General features: G+C 44.6%; 1 protein-coding gene across 6 annotated transcripts in view; it reads left to right on the forward strand.

Moving 5' to 3' along the window:
- The window catches only part of VIT (vitrin), a 113,158-nt gene that overhangs the window by 47,600 nt on the left and 43,334 nt on the right, over positions 1–22,224 (forward strand). For 5 of the 6 annotated variants that reach the window (XM_059716379.1, XM_059716380.1, XM_059716378.1 and 2 more), the window contains exons 2-7: positions 685–755; positions 5,107–5,172; positions 6,052–6,208; positions 9,341–9,474; positions 14,791–14,868; positions 21,568–21,648. In XM_059716379.1, coding sequence (XP_059572362.1) covers positions 725–755; positions 5,107–5,172; positions 6,052–6,208; positions 9,341–9,474; positions 14,791–14,868; positions 21,568–21,648 — 547 coding nt within the window. In that variant the 5' untranslated portion in view covers positions 685–724. The remainder of the gene's footprint in view (positions 1–684; positions 756–5,106; positions 5,173–6,051; positions 6,209–9,340; positions 9,475–14,790; positions 14,869–21,567; positions 21,649–22,224) is intronic. The other variant, XM_059716392.1, reaches the window with a different exon arrangement.

Below are 22,224 nucleotides of genomic sequence, written 5' to 3' on the forward strand. Positions count from 1 at the left end.
AATCCCAAGAGTCGGTCTTCGGCATTGATTAGTTCAAAACAGGGTTTCTGTACCTTTAACAGTGAAGTTTCAGGGAGTTCCTGGCTCTGTATTGATCTTTTCCTCTCCTTAGTCTGTGGTTTCTTAGGTGTTAAATGCCACGTGTTAACTTGTTATCCTCATTCTGGGACTTGCTCCATACAGAGAAGCAGCAGTCTGATTCCTACCCTTGCTAACATTGTTACATGGTACAACTTACTTTTAAACTTAAAGTACATTTGTTACAGAGTTAAAAAGCATAGAATATAAAACATAAAAGGATGAAATACCATGGCACATACAACAAATAGACCAAATACAATGGGGGGTTGGAGGGGGGAACATACTGATGCAGAATACTATTTTATACCCATAAAAGCATCTACAAACTATATTTTTATTACAGGTACACCTTATATTCTATAAAAATAATAATATAATAAAAGAAGAAGAGGGAGGGAGGAAGAAAAGGTAGAAAAGAGAAAGCATCCCCAAAAGGGGGCAAATACTGTAAAAGGGGCTTTTTGCCATATGGAGAGGCTTCATATTGGAGCTGGGGGGGGAGGGAGGCAGGCAAAAAAGTTTTCTTGCTACACCACCACCCAGAATAGCTATAACACCCCTGAATGCAAATGCAATAGCATTGATTTTTTTTTTCCCTTTCAGTACACCCCGTTGAAACTCTTGGACTTTGTTTTTCCTCATCATGAAGGTGTCAGTTATTGCAGTCATTTTGGGTAAGTGCATAGTGAAAGCCTACACACCCAAAGATTTGACAGGTCCTCACAATTTAGTGCTGGGCCAATGATTTGTGGAAAACTGGAAGCCTTCTTTAAACTTTGAAAGTCTGAATGATCTCAACACTATGTCTCGGTTGACAACGTCGTTCAAATATTTGCTGAGAAGCACTCCCCTAAGGAAAAAAAATGAGGTAACAGCACAAAAAGCTTTCCAAGATGGCTCAACAACTCTGGAAGTGGATTTGTGTTCTCCAGTGCAGGCTGGTCAGTGGCTACAGGATTCCTCTGGTCAGTTAGGCCTGCTCACTGCTGGTTGGGTTCATGGTAGAAGATGTGGGGGGTCCTGTCTCAGCAATTTTAACCCAATTTCTTGACTTTTCCACACAAAAAAATTTAATCAATTGACCACTAATTAATTAATTGACGATCTCTAGATCTCATGTGGATTGCACATGGGCTATAATGAGTACATCTATGGTGGGATTGTGCTGATAAAGCTAGACTCTTGGGGCATCTTTACACATGTTCTGGGGTGGGGAGGGGTGTTAGAGTGGCTCTGAAAGCTCTCTATACAGCATGCTACACTTCAAAATCACAGTGCTCCCAACACCATTTTGAAGTGTAGGGACAGTGAATACATGTGATGCAGAGGCTGCTGAAGCATGCTAATTAATCCAGCAGATTTGATTAATAAAGTCTGCTCCAATGCATTCTAATTAGAACGTGTCAGAGCAGGCATCCAGCACATGCATAGGTGCCCTTAGAGACTAAGTCAGAAGGGTGCTACTCTGCCCTGCCTTCTGCCTTTGTTAGGAGGTTACTGAAGAAATTAGAGGTCAAAGGGTAGAGTGTAATGGTGGGCACTGTTCCAGTGTTCCACTCTTCCATAACAGGGGTCAGATTTCCCATCTGGCATGAACTGGTCTCAGATTTGGTGGAGTTGGTGGAGAGCATGGCAGAGAGCTGGTTGCTGCTTCCTTTTCTTCACTCATCCATCCTCTTTGCAAATTAAAGCCAGATCATGCAAAAAAGCAGCCATTAAAGGATTTGAATCTATCCTAGGAATCAATAGAACTTGAGGCATGGCTCACAGTCTAAACCAGTAACCAGTAGTACCCAACCTTTTGGCCCTGTAGGTCAAATGAGTGGTGCAGGGTCAGTCTGAAGGCTGTATCCAGTATGTGGACCCAGTGCACAGGGTTGGGCAGGCATGTGGCCCCAGCCCCACACTCCACAGCAGGCCCCAGCCCCAGGGCCCACAGATCAGATCTGGTTCTGCACACTGGATCGTACCCCATACCAAATCACACCTGAGACCCTGGTTCCATGCACAGGGTCATGTTATCTGGCCCACAGGACTTGGAAATTTGGGAAATGGTGTCAGTGTTAATTGCCACTGCGCCCCACCACCAAATTTCCAGACCCCTGGGGAACTCCTTGGGCAAATTGATGTGGCTCCATGGACCAGATTTGGCCTGCCAGCCACAGGTTGAGCACCACTGGTCTAAACAAATTATATATACCTATCTGAGGAGAAGTACTACCTCCTCTCAGTAAACTCCTCCAAGGGGAATCAGCAGATATAGAAACAAAACAAAAAAAAGAAATATGGGTGTTAAGACTTGGAAGAGGGATAGATTCAGGGAATAGAAGGAATTACCAAACTGCATGCAAAGTTGCTAATTGCTTACTGAGTCTCATGTAACCTTATGTGGCTGTAAAATATGGAGATTGTATAGAACTGCCAAGGAAATCTCTGGCCATGACCTTCTCCATTGTGAGTGCAGAGAGGAACAAACCTTGAATAAATTTGTAAAGAGTGGGGAAATAGGAGGATATACTGAGGGAAGGCTACTTGGCAAGTTCCTTTTTAGAATATTTGGCTCATCTGTAGTGAGTGTCCTATGAGGCATGTGAGGAATCAGCAAGAGGGATCCATATAGCTCAGGGGTGGGAAAAATGCAGCCTGCAGGCTGGATGCGGCCCACCAGGCCATTCTATCCAACCCGTGGGGCCCCTAAAAAATTTAGAAGTTAATATTTATCTGCCCCTAACTGCCTGTCATGTGGCCCTCAATGGCTTGCCAAAACTCAGTAAGCAGCCCTCCACCCAAAATAATTGCCCTCCCCTAATATAGCTCAACCAAGATGTGTACATGGTACAGCCAAGGAACTTGAAAAGCACACCCAAGCAGTGAGTGTTTCAGTGCACAGAAGGCACTGTGGTCAGGCTCTATGAACAAAAGCAAACCCAGATGGGAGAGAGGGAAGACTAAGGTGAGAGTGGGCTTGTCTACATGAGATGCTTTACTCATGATTAAAGCAAATTACTGTGCCGTAAGTATTGGCATCTACACATGCAGATACTTACTGTTCAGTAATTTGCTGTAATCAAGAGTAAATTTGCTACCTCTAAGTACAAGTAGCAAATTTACTCACAAGTAATTATTGTGCAGTATGGCACATGTAAATGGCCAACCAGGAGCAAATGTACTCCCAGTCAGTTGGGCAGCAGGGGGCAGGAATTTGCTCCCTGCCCCTAGGAGCTGCCTGCTGCCTGGGCAGGCTCTGTTACTGGAGCCTGGGTGGGGACAATGTCCCCTTCCCCAGTAGCAGGGAGCTCCCAGCCCCCAAACTGCAATTCTTCTCTCCCAGCCCCACCTCTGCAGCTACAGAGATTCTTATCTCCCAGCCCCAGTTCTATAACAATGGATCCAGGGCTGGGAAACAGCAGGGATCTCCCAGCCCCCACTCCCTGATTGCAGAGGTGGAGCTGGGAGATAAGAATCTCCAATCCCCTGCTCCGGGATCACAGTTGCGGAGCAGGGACTGGGAGCTCCCTGATGCCTGGGCAGGGGGACATTGTCCCTGCCTGTGCTTCAGTGGTGGAGCCACCCCGGCAGCAGGCAGCTCCGAGTGGCAGGGAGCAATGTCCCAGCCCCCGGCAGAAGACTTCTGGCCTAATGCTCCCTGCCAGCCCCTGGGCTAGCACCCAGGTGGAGCCTAGAGCTCCCCTTGGATGCTGGGGGGCAGTGCAGGATTGGTGGAGGCAGGAGCAGACTACTGCCAGGAGCAGCAAATCTACTCTTGCTTCCCCACATGTGTAGATGCCTACCCAGGGTGGGCTTACTCTAGAGTAAATTACTGTAGAGTAAACCCACCCCATTGCATTTGCACATGTAGACATGACCAGTATGTAGCTAATAACCACAGTATAGTGCTTTAAAAAGAAAAATAAACACAGGGAAATGAATATTACAAATGGCACCTGGTCAGCCAATGGACATCCAATAACAAATGAGAAAATATTTTAAAATGTATTTCTCATCATAACAATACATATCCCACTTACCATTGGCTGTGTCAAGGCATAACTGGGTCTTCAACACACTAACTGAGACAGGATACCGGGAACTACCAAACCAGATCAGGCTAGTGCTCCATATCGTTTGGCATCCTGTCTTCCTCAGTGCGCCATACCAGCTGCTTCAGGAGGGTTCTACAATCCCTGTTGTGTGGTATTATAGCAAGACTTGCTCATCAGGGAAATTTTCCTTCTAACAGACCATCCCAAGCTCCTCAGCTAATTGTTAGTTTGCCATAAGGCATGTTACGTCCCTGACATTTTTTGTTCTATTAAACATAAACATGGAAGGTTGCATTAGTGTAAAAGTGATGCTGTAGCCATGGTGGTCCAGAAATTATTCAAGAGGCAAGGATTTCTTAGGGTGATCACTTTTATTGAACCAACTTTTATTTGGGATAAAATTAGACAAGCTTTTGAATGCAAAATGTTACTCCTTGCAAATGTCTATGAGTTTCTCATATCTGCTGAGCACTTGGACTCAATAATATCTTCTGGCAGCGAATCCCTCACGTTAGCTGGGGGGGGAGGGGGTGAGAGAGAGAGTGCTTGTGTGTGATTGTGCATGTGTCTGAGTGTAAAAGTGATCCAGCAAAGTCCATTTTTACCCTTTTGTGAAAAGCCCCACCCAGAGCAAAAGCCATCTTAAAGCAGACTTCACTTTAGATTTCTGTGTAGAAAATGTCAATTTAATTTTTATGATGATTCATCCTGGTTCTAGTACAATGGTTTCAACCTTTTTTCACTTGTGGACCCCTAAAAAAACTGGAATGGAGGTGTGGACCCCTTTCAAGTGTAAGTGTGGGTATTCACATACTTTGATCATAGTCATCTTTCATGGACCCTTTAGACATAGTCTGCAGACCCCCAGGAGTCCATAGACCACAGGTTGAAAACCACTGGTCTAGTAACTCCAAGTATAGGGGCTTCTGCTGACTGGTGCTGGCAGTTACCCATTTGCCTGACATTGTTTTCTTTGCCTTAGCTTTGTGTCTGACCTGTGCCAGTGCAGCTAAAGAAGCCACAAAGAAGACCAAAAAGCCCAAACTCTGTAAGTAGTCCCTCTAGCATGCCAGCATGCTTTACAATAGGAGCACTTGATGCAGAAACAAATATGAGTGAGGCTATGATTATCTCTCAACAACTCCTTGGGCTTCTCTAAAAAGCAATTAGAAACATACAGCAATACACAACCTCTCTGAACATGACTGCACATCTCATAATGAAGTGACACATCAGAGTGAAATAGGTCCAGCAAAAGCATACTGCATACTCAAATACCGCAATGAAGAGCATGGTATAAAAACCTAGGTGGCGAGGCATTGATATATTGTAATGAGCACACAGTGAAGTGAAATACACATATCTTAACTCCTGCGAACTGTGTGTTCTATGTCCCAAATACAAAGATGTGCAATTTCTACCTACAGTCCTAGGAGGAAGTTTCTGTATGTTCAGTTTTGCCAGGCGAGTTAAAATGCAAGCCTGCTGTTAAGTCGTGGGCTCTAGCTGTGGCATTTAATCATAGCCTTACCTTGTGGGTGATACAGAGCAGCCTGGCCACAAGGGGAGTCCTGGAAAACTGTCTTATGTGTGCACAGTAGCTCCCTGCCCTCCCTCACTGTGTGCTACAATCTAGCCCATGGTGATTTGAGTCTTTAACATGGGAGAGTTCAGTGGAGATTTTCCATTTAAAGCAAGTTATACTTGGGATAAATGATGCCCACTTCCTCACTCCATTGTTAGTGACACTCACATCCCTTGTCTTGTATTTTTAAGCATTATGTACAGGCATTTCTGGTGTCCAGAGACTGTAGCCCAAATGCACGATGAATGGCACGCATAACACCCTATCACACAAAATTGCATTACATGGTTACTCAACCATGAGGATATTAAATCTCACTTTACAACTATTTTACATTCACAGACGTCCCTCAGATCGACTGTGATGTCAAAGCTGGGAAGATAATCAATCCAGAATTCATTGTAAAGTGTCCACCCGGATGTCAAGATGTAAAATACCGTGTTTATGGCACAGATATTTACGCTTCTTTTTCCAGTATGTGCGGTGCTGCTATTCACAGGTCAGACAATCAGTCCAACAAAATGCCAGTATAACAAAATGGGCTTTGAGGCTTACTAAACCGTGCTGGTGGACTTGACTACAGACTGCGATTTTATAGAAAAAGAACACGAGAGGGACATTTATTCTATATTGGAGTATACAACCTCCAGCCTGCTGGCCAAATGCAGCCTGCTGAGCCTTGGCATCTGACCCATGGGGCTACCCATGAGTCAGGAAATTTGGCAGTGGGGGAGTGCTAGCAATGAATATATCACATCCCCTCCCTGCTGCCAAAACCCCAAAGCCCCCTCTGGTGGGTTGGAGCTGAACCATGACCCTCCCCCTGGACATCCAGATTGGGGCTGGGCCCTGCCTCCTTCCCTTTTTGGAGACCAGGTGAGGCTGGACCACAGCCCCTCCTCATGCACAGTTTGTCTGGGACAGCCAGTGCCCCTGTCCCCCTCCCTGACAGATCCAAGCCACGCAATGCCCCTTTTGCTCCCACCTGGCCAAGTTGGGGCTGGGCTACACCCTGTGGGGTCAGGCTGTGACCCTGCCCCCATGGAACTGGATCGGGGCTGGGCCATGCCCCCTCTTGCCCCCACGGGGCTAAGTCATGTTCCCTTGCATGACTGGATCAGGGCCAGGCTGCCCCCCACCCCCAGCCTCGCTGAGCCTGCCCTGGGTGCCAAACTGAGTCTGCTGGCTGGATCCAGCCCATGGAAAGACTGGGCACTGCTCATCCAGCCCACTAGACAAAAAGGTTGAGCACCACTGGTCTATGTATGAGATCAAACTTAAAGTGCTGTGCACCCTGAACATCCACTGAAGTTATTTGTTCTTAAGGGTATTTATCAGCTTTACAGAAGAGCTTAGAGTTTTCCAGATCACCCAGATATGTGTAGTAAATAACTATTTGTTGCTGCAATATTATTTTTACATACATGTATGTATATCACAATGAGTGATAGAGTAAAAACAACAGCAATATCAGTAGTATCATGGGATTGGCAACAGAGTTGAGCGTGTGCTTTAGTAGGATTGCTTGAGCTGGAAATACCCTAAGAGCATCCACTGACAGCCTCCGCTACAAGTACTGAGTGATGTGCCCTCATGCCACAGAAAAAGGTACAGGAAGGGAAACAAGCAACTCTGTTAGGTTGTATCTGCTACACTGAAGTGCCAACAGCTCATTAGTGGAATATAAGTTAGTTCACTGACACAGCACCATCCCACAACCTCCATATCCACTTAGAAGTGCAGCTGTTGCTTCACCCATTGTTTGGTAGTTAGTAACCAGGAATATTCAAGATTCAGGGTTTTGTGCCTTACATAGACAATAATTTCCAATAGATGTACTTTAATGCCATTCAAGAGAAGTCCAGTATTGACTTGGAAAGGAATCACTCAATTAATCTTTCAGGATTTCTTCTTTTCCTTCTCCCCACTTCCAGGCTTTGAGTTCTCCTATTCATATTTTGGCTTGGTTCAGATCTTTTCAGATGTGATCTGATGAGATCATAGCCCCAAATGGCATGGACAGCTTAATTGACCTATTAGATTGGTTTTAAATTAGGTAAAATGGGGCAAGGAAGTTAATACAAAAGACAAGTTTGGCTTAGTAGGGAGCTCTTCAATGAGCTAAAACACAAAAAGGAAGCTTACAAGATTGGACAAACGACTAGGGAGGAGTATAAGAGTATTGGTCCAGCACACAGGGATGAAATCAGGAAGGCCAAAGTGCAATTGGAGTTGCAGCTAGCAAGAGATGTGAGGGTAACAAGAAGGGTTTCTACAATATGTTAGCAACAAAATACATATTCACAGAGCAACTTTTTCACAAATGGACTTTGAAACCCAGGGGAACCTCAGTATCCTTTACCTCCCCCGTACAAGATGAAGTTTCTTTTCTACCTGTGAGAACTTTTCTTTGAACTCTCCTCTACCTGACGAAGAGTGATTGGACCCAAAACCTTGCATGGAAAGAAATTGTTTTGCTACTATCTAGCTGGCCTAATAAAAGATATTGCCTCAAGCCCAAGAATTTTGTCTGTCTTAGCAACAAAAGGAAGGTCAGGGAAAGTTTGAGTCCCTTAATGAATGGGGGAATAGATAAAAAATGATATTGAATATCTTAACTCAATCTTGTATTGACTCACACCTGCCTAGACACACACACACGTATGTATCTATATGTACTGCTGCCATCTGCTGGCTGGAATTGTATCTGCTCTTAAGTTTGGAAGTAAATTGCTGTTCACAAAGGGAAAAGAGGTTCCAGTTAGTCTGAAGTCAAGCAGAAGGCAGGGTATATTTGCATCTTATAGACTAACTGAATCAGAGATGTATAAGCTTTTGTAAGCAGAAGCTTACTTCATAACACAGATAGCTACCTCTCTTTGGCTTTACAAAAAACATATCACTCCCTCAAGTATTTGCATACAATTACCATTAAATACAATGGGAATTGTGCATGAATATCAGAGTGTAGAATATCCCAAAGAGAAAAGATAAGCCTAACTTCAACTACTGATGGTGAAGTCATTTTCTCTTATAACTCAAAAAAGGCAAAAACCTATATTTTGGAACAGTAAGTTTCTGTTTTCTAGAAAACCCATTTGTGTTTGGATTTGTTAGTGATGTTGTCTGTCTATGGTATATGAAACTTGTGAGTTTCCTTTTATTTTTCTTAAGATGACAAGAATATGTTAAAACAGTCAACATTGAAAGGAGAAGCCTCAACTTACTGTAGCTTCCTTCTCATTTTACTGAAGCCAGCAGGGATCTGCAGAGTATAATACAGCATAGAATTCAACCCTTTGCTTACAGATGTGCAAGTACTTAAATAAAAATAGACAAGTGCTTTCCCTGGGCTGTGCATGGATGGAGATAGATAGAATGCTACCCCTTCAGTCACATCATCAGGTCTGGCTCAGAAACACAGCTGTCTGAAATAGATAGTCTCTCTTATAACAAACTGAGCTTTCCATTGTTGAAGAAATACAAACGTTTCTCAGCAGCAAACTTCCCCATATTTCAGTGAAGACTGTTATAGGATAGTATGTCATTTAAAAATGTTCCATATTTCTTGGATGGTTTTGTTTCTAAGTTTCTGTGGCTCCTTTCTGATTTCATATTGCTTTCTTTGTAGTGGTATAATTGACAACTCAGGAGGGAAAATCCTGGTTCAAAAAGTTGCTGGACATTCTGGTTATAAAGGGAGCTTTTCCAATGGAATTCGATCCTTGTCCCTACCACGCTGGAGGGAGTCCTTCATTGTTTCAGGTACTGCTGAAAAGCGAAACAGCCACTTCAGTTATGATTTTAAGTGATGTGGACTCTGTAAAAATAGAAGCTGACATCTTTATATCAGCTAACCATGAAAACAGAGTGTTTCTTCATAACCATAACAAAAGACTTTTGCTACAGTTATTGGCTAGGGCCACTGGTACCAAGGCTCTTTATTGAGCCCAAATACATATGGAAAAATATATGCTGGTAATTTTGAATTTTAAAATAGAGTCTTAAGCTGAATTGCGAGAAACACCACCAGTGACCATTTTTCTTAAGCAATACCCTGCCTTAGGAGACCATATCAGTATATCCCAAATGTCTTAATTAGAGTTCTGATCCACTTCTGTTAAGCAACCAATTTCTGGAGTTCCATTAAGTTTCTATTTAGAACACGGTTCAGTGTCTTGATTTTCTCCCTCTTCATATAAAGTACAGCATTCGACCACTTACACTAATTTATATTTGTAAATTCAGAGGGTAAATTAGTCCTTCTTGCACATTGGTAGAGTAATCTACCAAGTAGACCTAAGAGAGTCTAAAATTAGTGAATGGAGATCTGAGTTAGGGTAACTAATTTACATTGTTAGTGTATCTAACTTACACTGCTTTGTACATAACTTTTGCATTTGACTTGTATTTCCATTGCTTGTTTAAAACTAATATAACTATGTTGTGAGTAGTTCAGACATGACTTATGGAAAGATCAAAATAGCCCATATTACACAGGCTGAATATTTTTGTGAACAATTTGTGAATAGCAAATAAGGATTAGGAATATGATCAAGCTTCACTGTTGCTTGGAATTTCCCTGAGAGCTTCTGATGTTCTTTTTTGCCTCAGTCTACCAGCTCATGCATAGATCACATTAGTAAAGAGTTTTACTTTGGAGGTTTGGAAATTTCCTGTCATGGCTGAAAAGCCTTTGGCATTACCTTCTTATGAGAGCACATCCTAACTCTGAATCATAAGTGGGAAATTGATTTTTCCCCCTGCTGAATTGCTGCTCAGCCACTATGCAGTCAAATTTCAGTGGGTGCATCTACATGTGTGCTTTACTTCACAGTAGACTAATTTGCTGCACAGTAAAGTGTCATCATCTACATGTGCATGGCAATTAGGCTGGTGTAGAATAATTTACTGCACCATTAGATAATCCCACCATTAGACAAGTACTGTCTGATGGCAAAGTAAATTACTGCGCTTAAATCCATGTGTAGATGGTGACATCCAGATTAGTTTACTTCAGCTCAAATTGCACTGGAGTTTATTCAGTCACATTAACTGTATATGTAGATGTGCCCACTGTCACATAACTTCTAATTCTGCATATAGCCACCCTTGGACCAACACCATGTAATACATGGTGCAGCAGAAAACTGGAAACACAGATAGGTAGAGCAAGATTAGGTATATTGAGGCATGATATCATTCGTTCTGCATGTCTTTCTTTTGACACACTGTGAGGTGCCTCCTTAACATCAATGAGACCATGGACAGTCCATGAAGTGGCTTGTGTAGAACCAAAAAAAAGGCATATTTTAGGGAAGGGTGTCTTCACTAAGCCTTCTGAAAATATGACTGGTTTCTGAGGAATTTAAAGGAATGAAAAAGTGGGAATCCACAACTTTTCATCCTGTTGGCCTGTGTTTGAATACACACAGACCCCACTTTCCACAAAGAAACATTTGTTACAGAGCCAATTACAAGAAAATAATGACTAGAAATAAAATCTATCTTCTAAGGCATCCTCTGAGAACAGCTTGGAAGCTTTAGCTGAGTCACCTGTATGTCAATCAACTTCATTATCAGCAAACCATAATGTGTATGATATTGTACATTGAAAACATGCTGGTGGCTTGCTTTCAGTCAGGAGACTCTCATGAGTAGTTTGTGATATTTAAAACAATGAATAAACATCTGTAGATAACAGAAGCATAGCATAGAAAAAATGCACCCTGGGCAGTTTTCTTTCACCCCTCCTCACTGCCCTCCTCCTACCTTCTCGATTGCAGGCAGAGGAACACAGCAGAGAGTCAGGAAGTCTCATAAAGTGCAAGGCATTCTGGGAATCATAGGGAGACGATATATATGCTGGTTTGTATTCTAATTAGAACGTGCCAGAGCAGACTTGATTAATTGAATCTGTTCTGCATTCTAATTAGAATGCTCCAGAATGGCCTCGTCATCATGTATATAAGCCCCTGTAGGTTTTAAAATGGCTGCTGGGCTGCTTTATCTAAACCTGGCCAAATGAAGTTTAAATAATGCATCCCATGGCCATTTTTAAACCCGTGGAGGCTTAGTACACATGACAATAAGGCGTTTGAATTAAAGCAGATCTCCAAAAACCACTCTAATTAAAATGTTCCCCCTCCCCCCAAGCATGTATATAGGTAGCTATAGTTCTCTAAACTAGCAGGGGAGTTCACTGCTGCCAAGGGAAAACTATCACCCTATTTTTTTGCCACCAACCCCTGTCCAGAGGGCAAAGAAAATCAGAATTTGATGGGGAAAAGTGGAGGGCAGCAGCAAACTCCACTGTTGCTCTACACCACTTGACTCTGAGAATGCCTTGTGCTCCAAGGCACCCACTGCCAGAAAGTGTCAGCAGAGTGAAGCAAGGCAGCAGGCAGGCAGCAGTGAGGTAGGCAGCAGTGAGCAGCCCCAGAGTTAGGCACCCCACTGTGTCCTTCTGACACCCCTCCCTTTAGCTATCACCTGGGACATGGAGCGTGGGAAATACAGCTTGTTCACTGGGACTGAAGTAGTAAGCACACTAGGCAGTATGAGAATGAGCTGATATTCATGATCAAGCTCTGAAATGTCTTGGCACTCATGAGAATGACTCCATTCAGATTCATGAAAGTTTTGTGGCTGCTATGCTGGGAAAATAGAGCCCCAAACATCTGGGTCTACTTGTGGCAAGTCAGATGTGAGAAGATGAACAGTCACCATCTATCTGCTGCTGTTTCCAACTTACGCCTGCTCAAAAATAATCTGGTTATTTTAAAAACATGTTATGCAGAGTCTTTGAGGGACATATCAGTGTAAGAGCAGCACTATCATCATGCTAAAGATCAACTTTTCACTCAAATAAGCACTTAAACAGATGTCTGGACCACATGTGAGAGACAAACTGTTGTCTATTAGATCAACAGTCCTACCAGATACTTCTGCTTATTTGCTTTCAAATACATGAGAGTGTTTGCAGATGTGTTATTTTTTATGTGTATGTGTGTACGTGCATGCGTGTGTGTTATACATTATATATGCCCTCTATATATTTATATATGAGTTATATATATATATATATATATATATATATATATATATATATATATCTCATGTTATTTATATACACATATGATTGTGTGTGTGTATGTGTGTGTATACACACACATATTTAATACATATACACATATACATACATATGTATTATACATGTACACACATACACACACATACACATACATACATATACCCCTGCATGAGTCAGGGGTGGCTGATATATCTTACTACGGGATCAGCAGTGTGAGTTTGAACCTTCCTCCAGGTTTATGCCAAATGCTGCCCCCAAGTAACCCAGGCATAAGTAGGCTTCTGGGCTGGGAAAGGAAAGCAACTGGACATGATGCTAGTTAAATCACTCCATGGCGTGCTGGTGATTAAGGCACAACAGCTTCTGTGATTGCTAGTTCAGTGGGTCAGCACAGAGACCTGGGCAGACTTGGACCTACTTTTGAAATGAGGGTGAAATGTTATCAAATTACCTCCCTCACCTGTTGATCCTCTCTGTTAGAACAGAACAGGCTTTTAGAGGAGATAAAATAAAGGAACCGGGGGTGCCAAAGGTGGTACAACTGGGGAACAAAGGCAGTATCTTTCCAACTCAGTTGTTAACCTTCTTATATGAAGCAGGCCAGATTTACTCAGACTCGAGCAGGCTACTGCTGAGTGTGTAACTAGTCCCTCCTTTTCCCATCCACAGAGGATACCAGTTATCACCCACCCCCAAATGCAGCATGAGTTGTAGCTTCTCATTCATTTTGGTCTGAAGACCTATGGTTCAGTCCTCAGTATTTCAGCTGAAATGCCAGTAGAGACCTCTGGATGTTAAAAAAAAAATCTATTAAGTAAGCAAATAAAGCAAGGCTGAAGAAACATGTCACTACTTCAGTGTGAGAGAATAGACTCATAGAGCAACTCAAAAAGTCGTTGGCTCCATCTGATCTGAGGCTGTGGCCTTGGTGCTAGAACTTATTGATTCAGTGCCTTTCCATGGTAGTTTCTTCTTTCAGAGCATCTTTATAAGTGAAAGCTTGAGCAGTAATGTCTTCACTGGCAAGTCCCTTCTATGGCTCAGTGAGGTTCACTGGCAGAAGGAGATGTAATTTACCTCTGTATATTTTTATCCCAACTTTTCTGAATAGAAACATGAAGGTATCAAAGCTACTGGCTATGAAGAATTTGCAAAGCAATATATATGTATCAATAGGAATGCCATCGGGTTTTGTACTAAAAAAGCTTGTGGTAGATAGTATAACTGAACTTTACCTGTTTTCAAAGGAAGGACCCTCATGTTCAATCCAAATATAGCTACCCTATGTCTCAGTACCCAAGCATGGGATTCTGTGTCATTATTGTAAATGACTGTCATCAGCAATAGTAAATCATGAACCTGAGGTTAGAGAAGAATGTCTTCTGGTTAAAGAGGAATTCCACATCAGAGAACATTTATAATTATAAGGATAGTTTTGCACTGAAAGGCTGCCTAGGAAGGTTGTGGGATCTCCCTTCACTGAAGATCTTTCAGAATAGATGCCAGGGGTGGTCTGGAGTAAGTAATCCTGCCTTTCTGCAGAGTGGGGCTACATGACTTCTTAAGGTCCTTCCCAGCTTTACCTTTCTAATATTATTTCTATCATTTGTTGGTTCTTGAATTAATATTTTACTTGCTTTCCTGATTTAGGCCTTGGTGCCCAACAGCAAAACAGTTCTGAGATACAGTAATGGAATGAAGGAGATGCCAGAAAAAGCGAATAGGGGGTGGGTTTAAGAGCCTGATTCTGTACTTTTACATTTGTTTGAAATTTTGCCATCAGAAAACTTGGAATCTTTGGTCAAGAGCTTCTCCTCTGTGTGTCATTTTAAAAGTAATGTAGCTATTTATACCATTTGTCTCTGTTACATTTCAAGGCTTTGAATCTATATTGTTGTGAATTAGGTGTGTATGTGCATTATATATATATATATATATATATATATATATATATATATATATATAACATGTATTCTCTTCTTTTTCAGAGGGCAAACCAAGAAAAGGTGTGATATACCCACCAACTCTTGAATATTCTTCCTCAAAAAGCTCAACTGTTAAATCAGGCAAGTAATTAAAAGTGATATTCCCTCATATATTTGTTCATTATATACATATAATGTTGGCTGATGGCATAATCTGCATAATCTGGCATAATCTGCCAATCTGCCATCATAATTCATATTCTGGAGTCTGGAACAATGCATCATCGCTTGGCATTAACTCGAAGCAAGTATTCTACTCAGCTGCACATTACTGCATGTGGATGACATATTTACATTGGAATGCATGAAACACGTCTATTGAGAATGCATGGCTCAAAACTTGTACATTTAGCTTGCAGTGCACTTGCACGCACATTTGAATGAGCAAGATAAACCACTGGAATAGGTTACCTGGAAAGGTTGTGGAATCTCCCTCCTAGGAAGCCTTAAAGAGCAGATTACACCAATACATGTCTGAAACTACTTAGTAGGGCTGTGCGAAATAGCACTGTTCCATTTTGCCTTGAGTTTTGACAGTTCAACAGAACAGAGTTTTGTCTCGAATTTCATTTTGAGTTGAAACAGCTGTTCCATTTCATTCCATCGAAACAGAAAGGCTGTTTTGCCACTGTTTTGAGTTTCGCTGGGGGTGGGGAGTCAGACCAGCTGGTCTGATTTCCAATCCCCAGTGCTAAATCACCCAGCTGAACTGCTTCCCTGACCCCCATGCTTGATAGCGCTGGGGGCAGGAGGCAGCCCAGCGGGTCTGCTTCCCGGTGCCCTTCACTTGATCGCGCTGGGTGCGGGAGGCAGCCCAGCGGCTCTGCTACCCTGCCCACCGTGCTTGATCATGCCAGGGGCAGGAGGCAACCCAGAGGGGCTGCTTCCTGGTGCCCCACACTTGATCGCGCCGGAGGCGGGAGGCAGCCCATCGGGTCTGTTTCCCTGACCCCCATGCTTGATCGCACCGGGGGTGGGAGGCAGACCCTGAGTTGCCTCCCACCCCCGGTGTGATGAAGTGTGGGAGTCACGGAAGCAGACTCGCTGGGTTGCCTCCTGCCCCTGGTGCAATCAATTGCGGGGGCTGGGGGTTGGGGAAGCAACCCCGCTGGTTTGTATCCCACCCCCAGTGTGATCAAGTGCGGGGGTCAGGGAAGCAGCCCCACTGGGCTTCCTCCCACCCCCGATGTGATCAAGCGCGAGGCACTGGGAAACAGACCGGCTGGGTTGCCGCCCACCCCGGCACGATCAAGTGCGGGACACCAGGAAGCAGCCTGGCTGGACTGCCTCCAGCTCCCTGCCGGATCTTGCACTGGGGATGGGAAGCCAGGCCAGGTGGACTGACTTCCCATGCCCAGCCTATGGTTGAAACATTTCGACTTTCGAAACGTTTCAATCGTCCTCGTTTTGTTTCGAGGCTATTTCAACAGCCTTTGTTTCATTTCAATTTTGCTGTTTCAACCTTGAAATTGGTCAAAACAGCATCAGAACAAAACAGCCAGTGAAATTTCGCACAGCCCTACTACTTAGTCAGGGATGATCCTATCCTGAGCCCAATTTTTCTCTGATTCTAGCCATATGTCCAGGTATAAATATTCAGGCTTGTTTCTGCATTTTAAATGGATACACAGAAATCACAGGCATGAACACAAGCCACACTTCTAGAAGAGAGGCCATGCTCTTAAACATTTTGGCTTCTCCTAGAAAAAGTAAAAAAAAAAAAAAAAAAGTAATCCTCCTATTACTTCCCTTCCTATGCCCAGTCTGCCAGCTTGGCCAACTAGGCCATTTGCCACTACAGTTGGAGTGTCAGACTTTACAGCAGGGGTAGGCAAAATCTGACCTGTGGGCCAGATATGGCCTGCCAGACCATTCTGTCTGGTCTGTGGGGTCCCTAGAAAATTTAGAAAATTAATATTCATCTGCTCCTGGCTGCCTGTCAAAGATGAGTGTGGGGAGGTAGCAGGGGAGGGCTATGGGGATCATCCCAGTCCTTGGGGTTGGGCCAGGCCAGGCTGGCTCCTGCTGAGTCCCACAGCCCAGCCATGCAGCTGGGAGCCACGTGGTGCAGGAGCAGCTGGTGGGCGGACAGGGAAGTGGTGAAAGCAGCTGCAGGCAAGAGGGGGGTGAGCATGGGAGCAAACAGGTGTGTGGAGTGCAGCTATAGCTGGGCAGGAGCACGGAGTCTGCGCCAGTGTTCCAGAGCCAGTGCTGGTGGGGCCCAAAGCAAAGCAGAGGAACACAGGGCCCAGGCCAACAGGGGCTCTGGAGCTGGGCTGGCTCTCCCCTCTCCTTGCTGGTGCAGCCTGGCCTGGCTTCATAGACCCCTGCCGGCCCAGGCCCCGCGCTCCTACCACCTTGCTCTGGGCCCCACCAGCTCTGGCCTTGGGACACCAGCACAGCCCCATGCTCTTGCCCAGCTGTCTCTGTACTCTGCACACCTGCTCACTCCCACTCCCCACCCTGCTGCCACTTTCACTACTTCCCTGCCCACCTGCCAGCTGCTTCTGCACCATGTAGCTCCCAGCTGCATGGCCAGACTGCAGGAGGATGGAGCCCGCGCCCATACCCCAGGGCCAGGAGCGGGAGGGTGTGTGTGTGTGTGTGTGTGTGTGCAATGAGGGAATAAGGGATGAAGTGTGTGTGTGTTCATAGGGCAAGTCCCACACGCCCACCCCAGCATACATATGAACCCACACTCCCCTCACACTGCCATACACGCAGACCCCCCCACACCCACTCACACATCCCAGCCATCCTCCCCCACACACAGCCCCACACAAACCCCATACCCACCCCCAACATATCCACACAAACACCCACATGCACCCACATCCCCCACACCTATCCACCCCTCACACCCCACATACCCACGCACCCACAGCCTCCCATAAACCTATATCTACACACCCCCACAATATACAAAAGTAAGACTTCAGTTTAAGCTATTATACTATCACCTCTATGTACACTACACAAACATGTGTAAATCAAGACAAAAATATTTTTTTGAAATCAAATTAATGAATATTGTAGATGTTTGCTTTTTAAAATATAATTTGGTATTTTTCTGATCCCAAGACAGCAAAACCCCTTCCTAAAAGGAGTACTTCTGGGCGCAAGGGGAGAGACTTCTCTTGGCAAAGGTCAGGGATTAGAGGGCGGGACGTTTGGTCACAAGAAAGCGACCAGGGGGCAGGACACCTATCAAGGGGCAGAGCTACCCATGAGGCCCTCAACAGCTTGCCAAAACTTGGTAAGCAGCCCTCCGCATGAAAAAATTACCCGCCCCTGCTTTATAGTGTCAATAGGCTCTGAACAGTGTAACTCAAAATGCAATTTATGCCACTAGTGTCCCAGTCTACCAGGAGAGAGAAATGCAGTTCATAGATTTCATAGATTTCATAGACATTAGGGCTGGAAGGGACCTCAGAAGATCATCGAGTCCAGCCCCCTGCCCAAAGGGCAGGAAGTCAGCTGGGGTCATAGGATCCCAGCAAGATAAGCATCCAGTTTGCTCTTGAAGGTGTTCAATGTAGGCACTTGAACCACCTCCAGTGGCAGGCTGTTCCAGACCTTGGGGGCTTGGACAGTAAAGAAATTCTTCCTTACGTCCAGCCTGAAACGGTCTTGTAGTAGTTTATGACCGTTCGACCTCGTCATCATCCCTTGGGGCGCTCTGGTGAACAAACGTTCCCCCAGATACTGGTGGTCACCCCTGATAAACTTATAGGTGGCCATCAGATCACCCCTGAGCCTGCGCTTTTCCAGGCTAAAGAGCCCCATAGCTCTCATCCTGTCATCGTAGGGTCTGCTTCCCTGACCTCTGATCATGCGCGTGGCTCTTCTCTGGACTCTCTCAAGCTTCTCCACATCCTTTTTTAATTGTGGAGCCCAAAACTGGACACAGTACTCCAGCTGCAGCCTCACCAAGGCCGAGTACAAGGAGAGAATGACGTCCCGGGATTTGCTTGAGAAGCATCTATGGATGCAAGCCAGTGTTTTGGTCGCTTTACTAGCCGCAGCATTGCATTGCAGGCTCATGTTCATGTTGTGGTCAATGATGACCCCCAAGTCTCTTTCTTCCATAGTGCTAGCCAACATAGCACTGCTGAGCCTATAAGGATGCTGAGGGTTTTTCTTCCCAAGGTGGAGAACCTTGCATTTATCGGCATTGAACACCATCAGATTCTCATCCGCCCACTTGCTGAGCCTGTCCAGGTCAGCCTGGATCACCCTCCTGCCTTCTGGTGTGGATGCTTTGCCCCAAAGTTTGGTGTCATCGGCGAACTTGGCCAGTCCGCTTCTGACTCCAGTGTCCACTTCATTAATGAAGATGTTGAACAATATGGGTCCAAGGACAGAGCCTTGGGGGACCCCACTGGTCACAGGACACCACGATGAGTGACTTCCATCAATTACTACCCTCTGGGTCCGACCACGGAGCCAATTTTCCAGCCAGTGGATCATGGTGGACCCAAGGCGACAATTGGCCAGTTTCACCAAGAGGTGATCATGGGATACCAGATCGAAGGCTTTTTTGAAGTCAAGATATATGACATCAATCTCTTCTCCCTTGTCCAGGTGATAGGTCACCTGGTCGTAGAAGGAAATGAGGTCAAGCAAGACCTACCCGCAACCAACCCGTGCTGGCTATCCCTTAAGATGTTGGCATCAGCCAGTCCATTAAGGATGGCCTCTTTAATATACTTTTCTAAGATCTTCCCCGGGATAGAAGTCAGGCTGATGGGCCTATAGTTAGCCGGATCCACTTTCCTCCCTTTCTTGAAGATAGGCACCACATTGGCCTTCTTCCAGTCTTCGGGCACTACACCAGAGCGCCAAGAGTTTTCAAAGATCCACGCTAGAGGCTGGGCTATGATGCTCGCCAGCTCCTTGAGTACCCTGGGGTGAAGATTGTCAGGGCCGGCTGACTTGATGGTATCTAGCTTCTCAAGATGTTCCTTCACGAAGTCAGCATTAATGGAGGTCAGGGGATCACCCTCACCCGGACTTCCCTGTCCTGTAGCGGACATGGGCGTCCCATGGGACTGATGAAAGACCGACGCAAAGTACCTATTTAATAGGTTGGCTTTTTCCTGGGCGTCAGTTGCCCCATCTGGTTCAGCAGGGGTCCAATGTTGCCCCTGCTTTTCCTCCAGCTCCCCACATATCTGAAAAAGGACTTTTTATTGTCCTTGATGCTCGAAGCTAGTTGGAGTTCAGTTGCAGCCTTGGCTTTCCTGGTACGCTCCCTACAGGACCGGACCAGTGCAGAATAATCCTCCTTATTAATCAGCAGCCTCATTCAAATCTCACTTATATGTACAAAATACCAAAGATGACCTTATCCATCTGCAAATCATTGATAGACATTTTATCGGCACTGGTCTCGTATTATGGAGCTTGAACTAAAAATTTAAGACTTGCAATGGATGTACTAGGCTTCTAAGATGAAAGCCCCAAGTCACCAAAGGCACTGATAATAATTGCTTTACCTAACACAGTGTTTGAAGAGTCTTCCAGTTTGTTTCTCCCAGTCCTATTTCACAGGAACCAAAGCTCTAACCTTCTGAAACAGTCTTCCAAGCAGACTTCTTTGTTACCAGTGAAATGGTGCCCTTTTGGTAGTCACAGTTGAGTCTTGCAGTTGAGCTCTCAAGAGCTTTGTAAAGGGTGTAAGATCCATCTCATAATAGAAGTCTATGACTTCCTTATCTGAAAAGATCTGATTTACAACATGAGCACATTACATGGCTGGAAAATTAAGCCATGTAGCTAGAGAGAGTCTTTTGAGTATCTCCTTCTCCTTTCTAGTGAAAACACCCATCTTGTACACCTGGTTGGCTGCCAGAACTGTGATTCTGGCACCAGTCTCAGTAGAACCATACTGCCTGATATCTTTTGTGTTCTTTAAAGCAGCTGATGCATTGCACAGCTTCACAATTGGGTTGGCTGTGCAGCAGCCACTGGAAGTTGCTGCTGCCCCTGTGTGTGGCAGGTACCCAGTCATGTCATTACACCTCTATTATTAACCCTGAAGTACATTCTATAATAGGTCAGTCCTATTGGAAAAGCTAAGAACCAAAAGAAAACTAAAGGCCCAAACCTTAGATATATCAAATATCTTTTTACTCAAAGGAAGCTATGCACATACTTAAGTGCTCTGCTAATCCACAGTCTCAGGTTCTCATGCAGCCTTCAGCACGGAAGTCTGCAGGTGGCCCCTAAGTGATTTGTTATTGTCAGGCATTAACGAGTTATGACTGTACTTCAATTGGTAACAGGCATACTGCATTCCAACACTACCTAATTTCCTGGTGTACTCCAAGACCCAGACCCTGCTGGTACTTCATTGAGCCTGTGAGTAGTCCCAAGGTCTACAGAACCATCCATAAATTCAAGGACATAAAAGATCAAGGTTTAATAACTGCATATCAGGAATCAGAAAACTCCTCTGTGTTTTGTGTTCCTTCTCAGGGAGCACAGTTTTCAATTAAACATTGGAGTTTTGTGGTGCTAGTCAAACTCTGTATTTTTTTAATTAGTTCAGAAAGTCCCAATGAAATCAAGTTTTGAGTAGAGGACAGCATAACTTAACCGCATATTACTCCCTGGATGCAAGTCTCAATATACTTTTCCAAAGCACAGCACAGACTGCAGATATTACCTTGTTTGTAGCTAGGTACCGTGGTGACTAATGCTCTGTAAATAGGAGAAAGGCTTGAGATGGTTTTCTCCTAAAGCTACATTCTCATAATGTGCGCTATTGTGTTTCAGAATCTAGAAAGTCAGAGCAAGATATAAAATTTACCAAGACTATTGACACCTCTAATACATCAGAAAAGTCATCTGAACCAGGTATGCCCTGGGAACCTCAGTGAAATTTAGAGAGGGAGTGGGTCTGCTTTCCAGAACAAGTGGATTCAGTTTTCCTTAGACAGACTAGCTTTTCAGCCTAAAGAACCTGCAGCTGGTTACCTAAACTGGATTGAACACTGTAGTACTCATATAGTCTTCCCCTTGCTCAGCTTCCCTTCTGGGTTCTCTTTCCCAGCGACTGCACTACTGCTGCTCATATAAGCTCATATACACCAAAGGGCATGCAAGTTTGAGGAAAAATACCAGGATATCCTAACACCACAGCTTTTGAGGACAGCAAGCGCAGCAAAATCTGAAGGTTGACGTTGTGGCTTTCAAACACTTCTTACAGAGCTGGGATGCAGGCAAGGAGCGCTAGTGCCCATACAACAACTCTCAGAGTTTTTGTGGCTGAGGCAGATATAATATCCATAAGAAGCTCTGGAGCTGAGTACACAGCCATGATCACTGATACCCTCTTAAAGGATCAGGTGTATTTTCTGTCACTCCCTCCTGGCCCAGGAGTAAAGGGAGAGAGCCATGCTTCCCCACACAGTACAAGTCCTCCGTGGACAT

This window comes from Alligator mississippiensis, chromosome 1 (genome assembly GCF_030867095.1).
Source record: "Alligator mississippiensis isolate rAllMis1 chromosome 1, rAllMis1, whole genome shotgun sequence".
NCBI classification, from domain to species: Eukaryota; Metazoa; Chordata; order Crocodylia; family Alligatoridae; genus Alligator; species Alligator mississippiensis.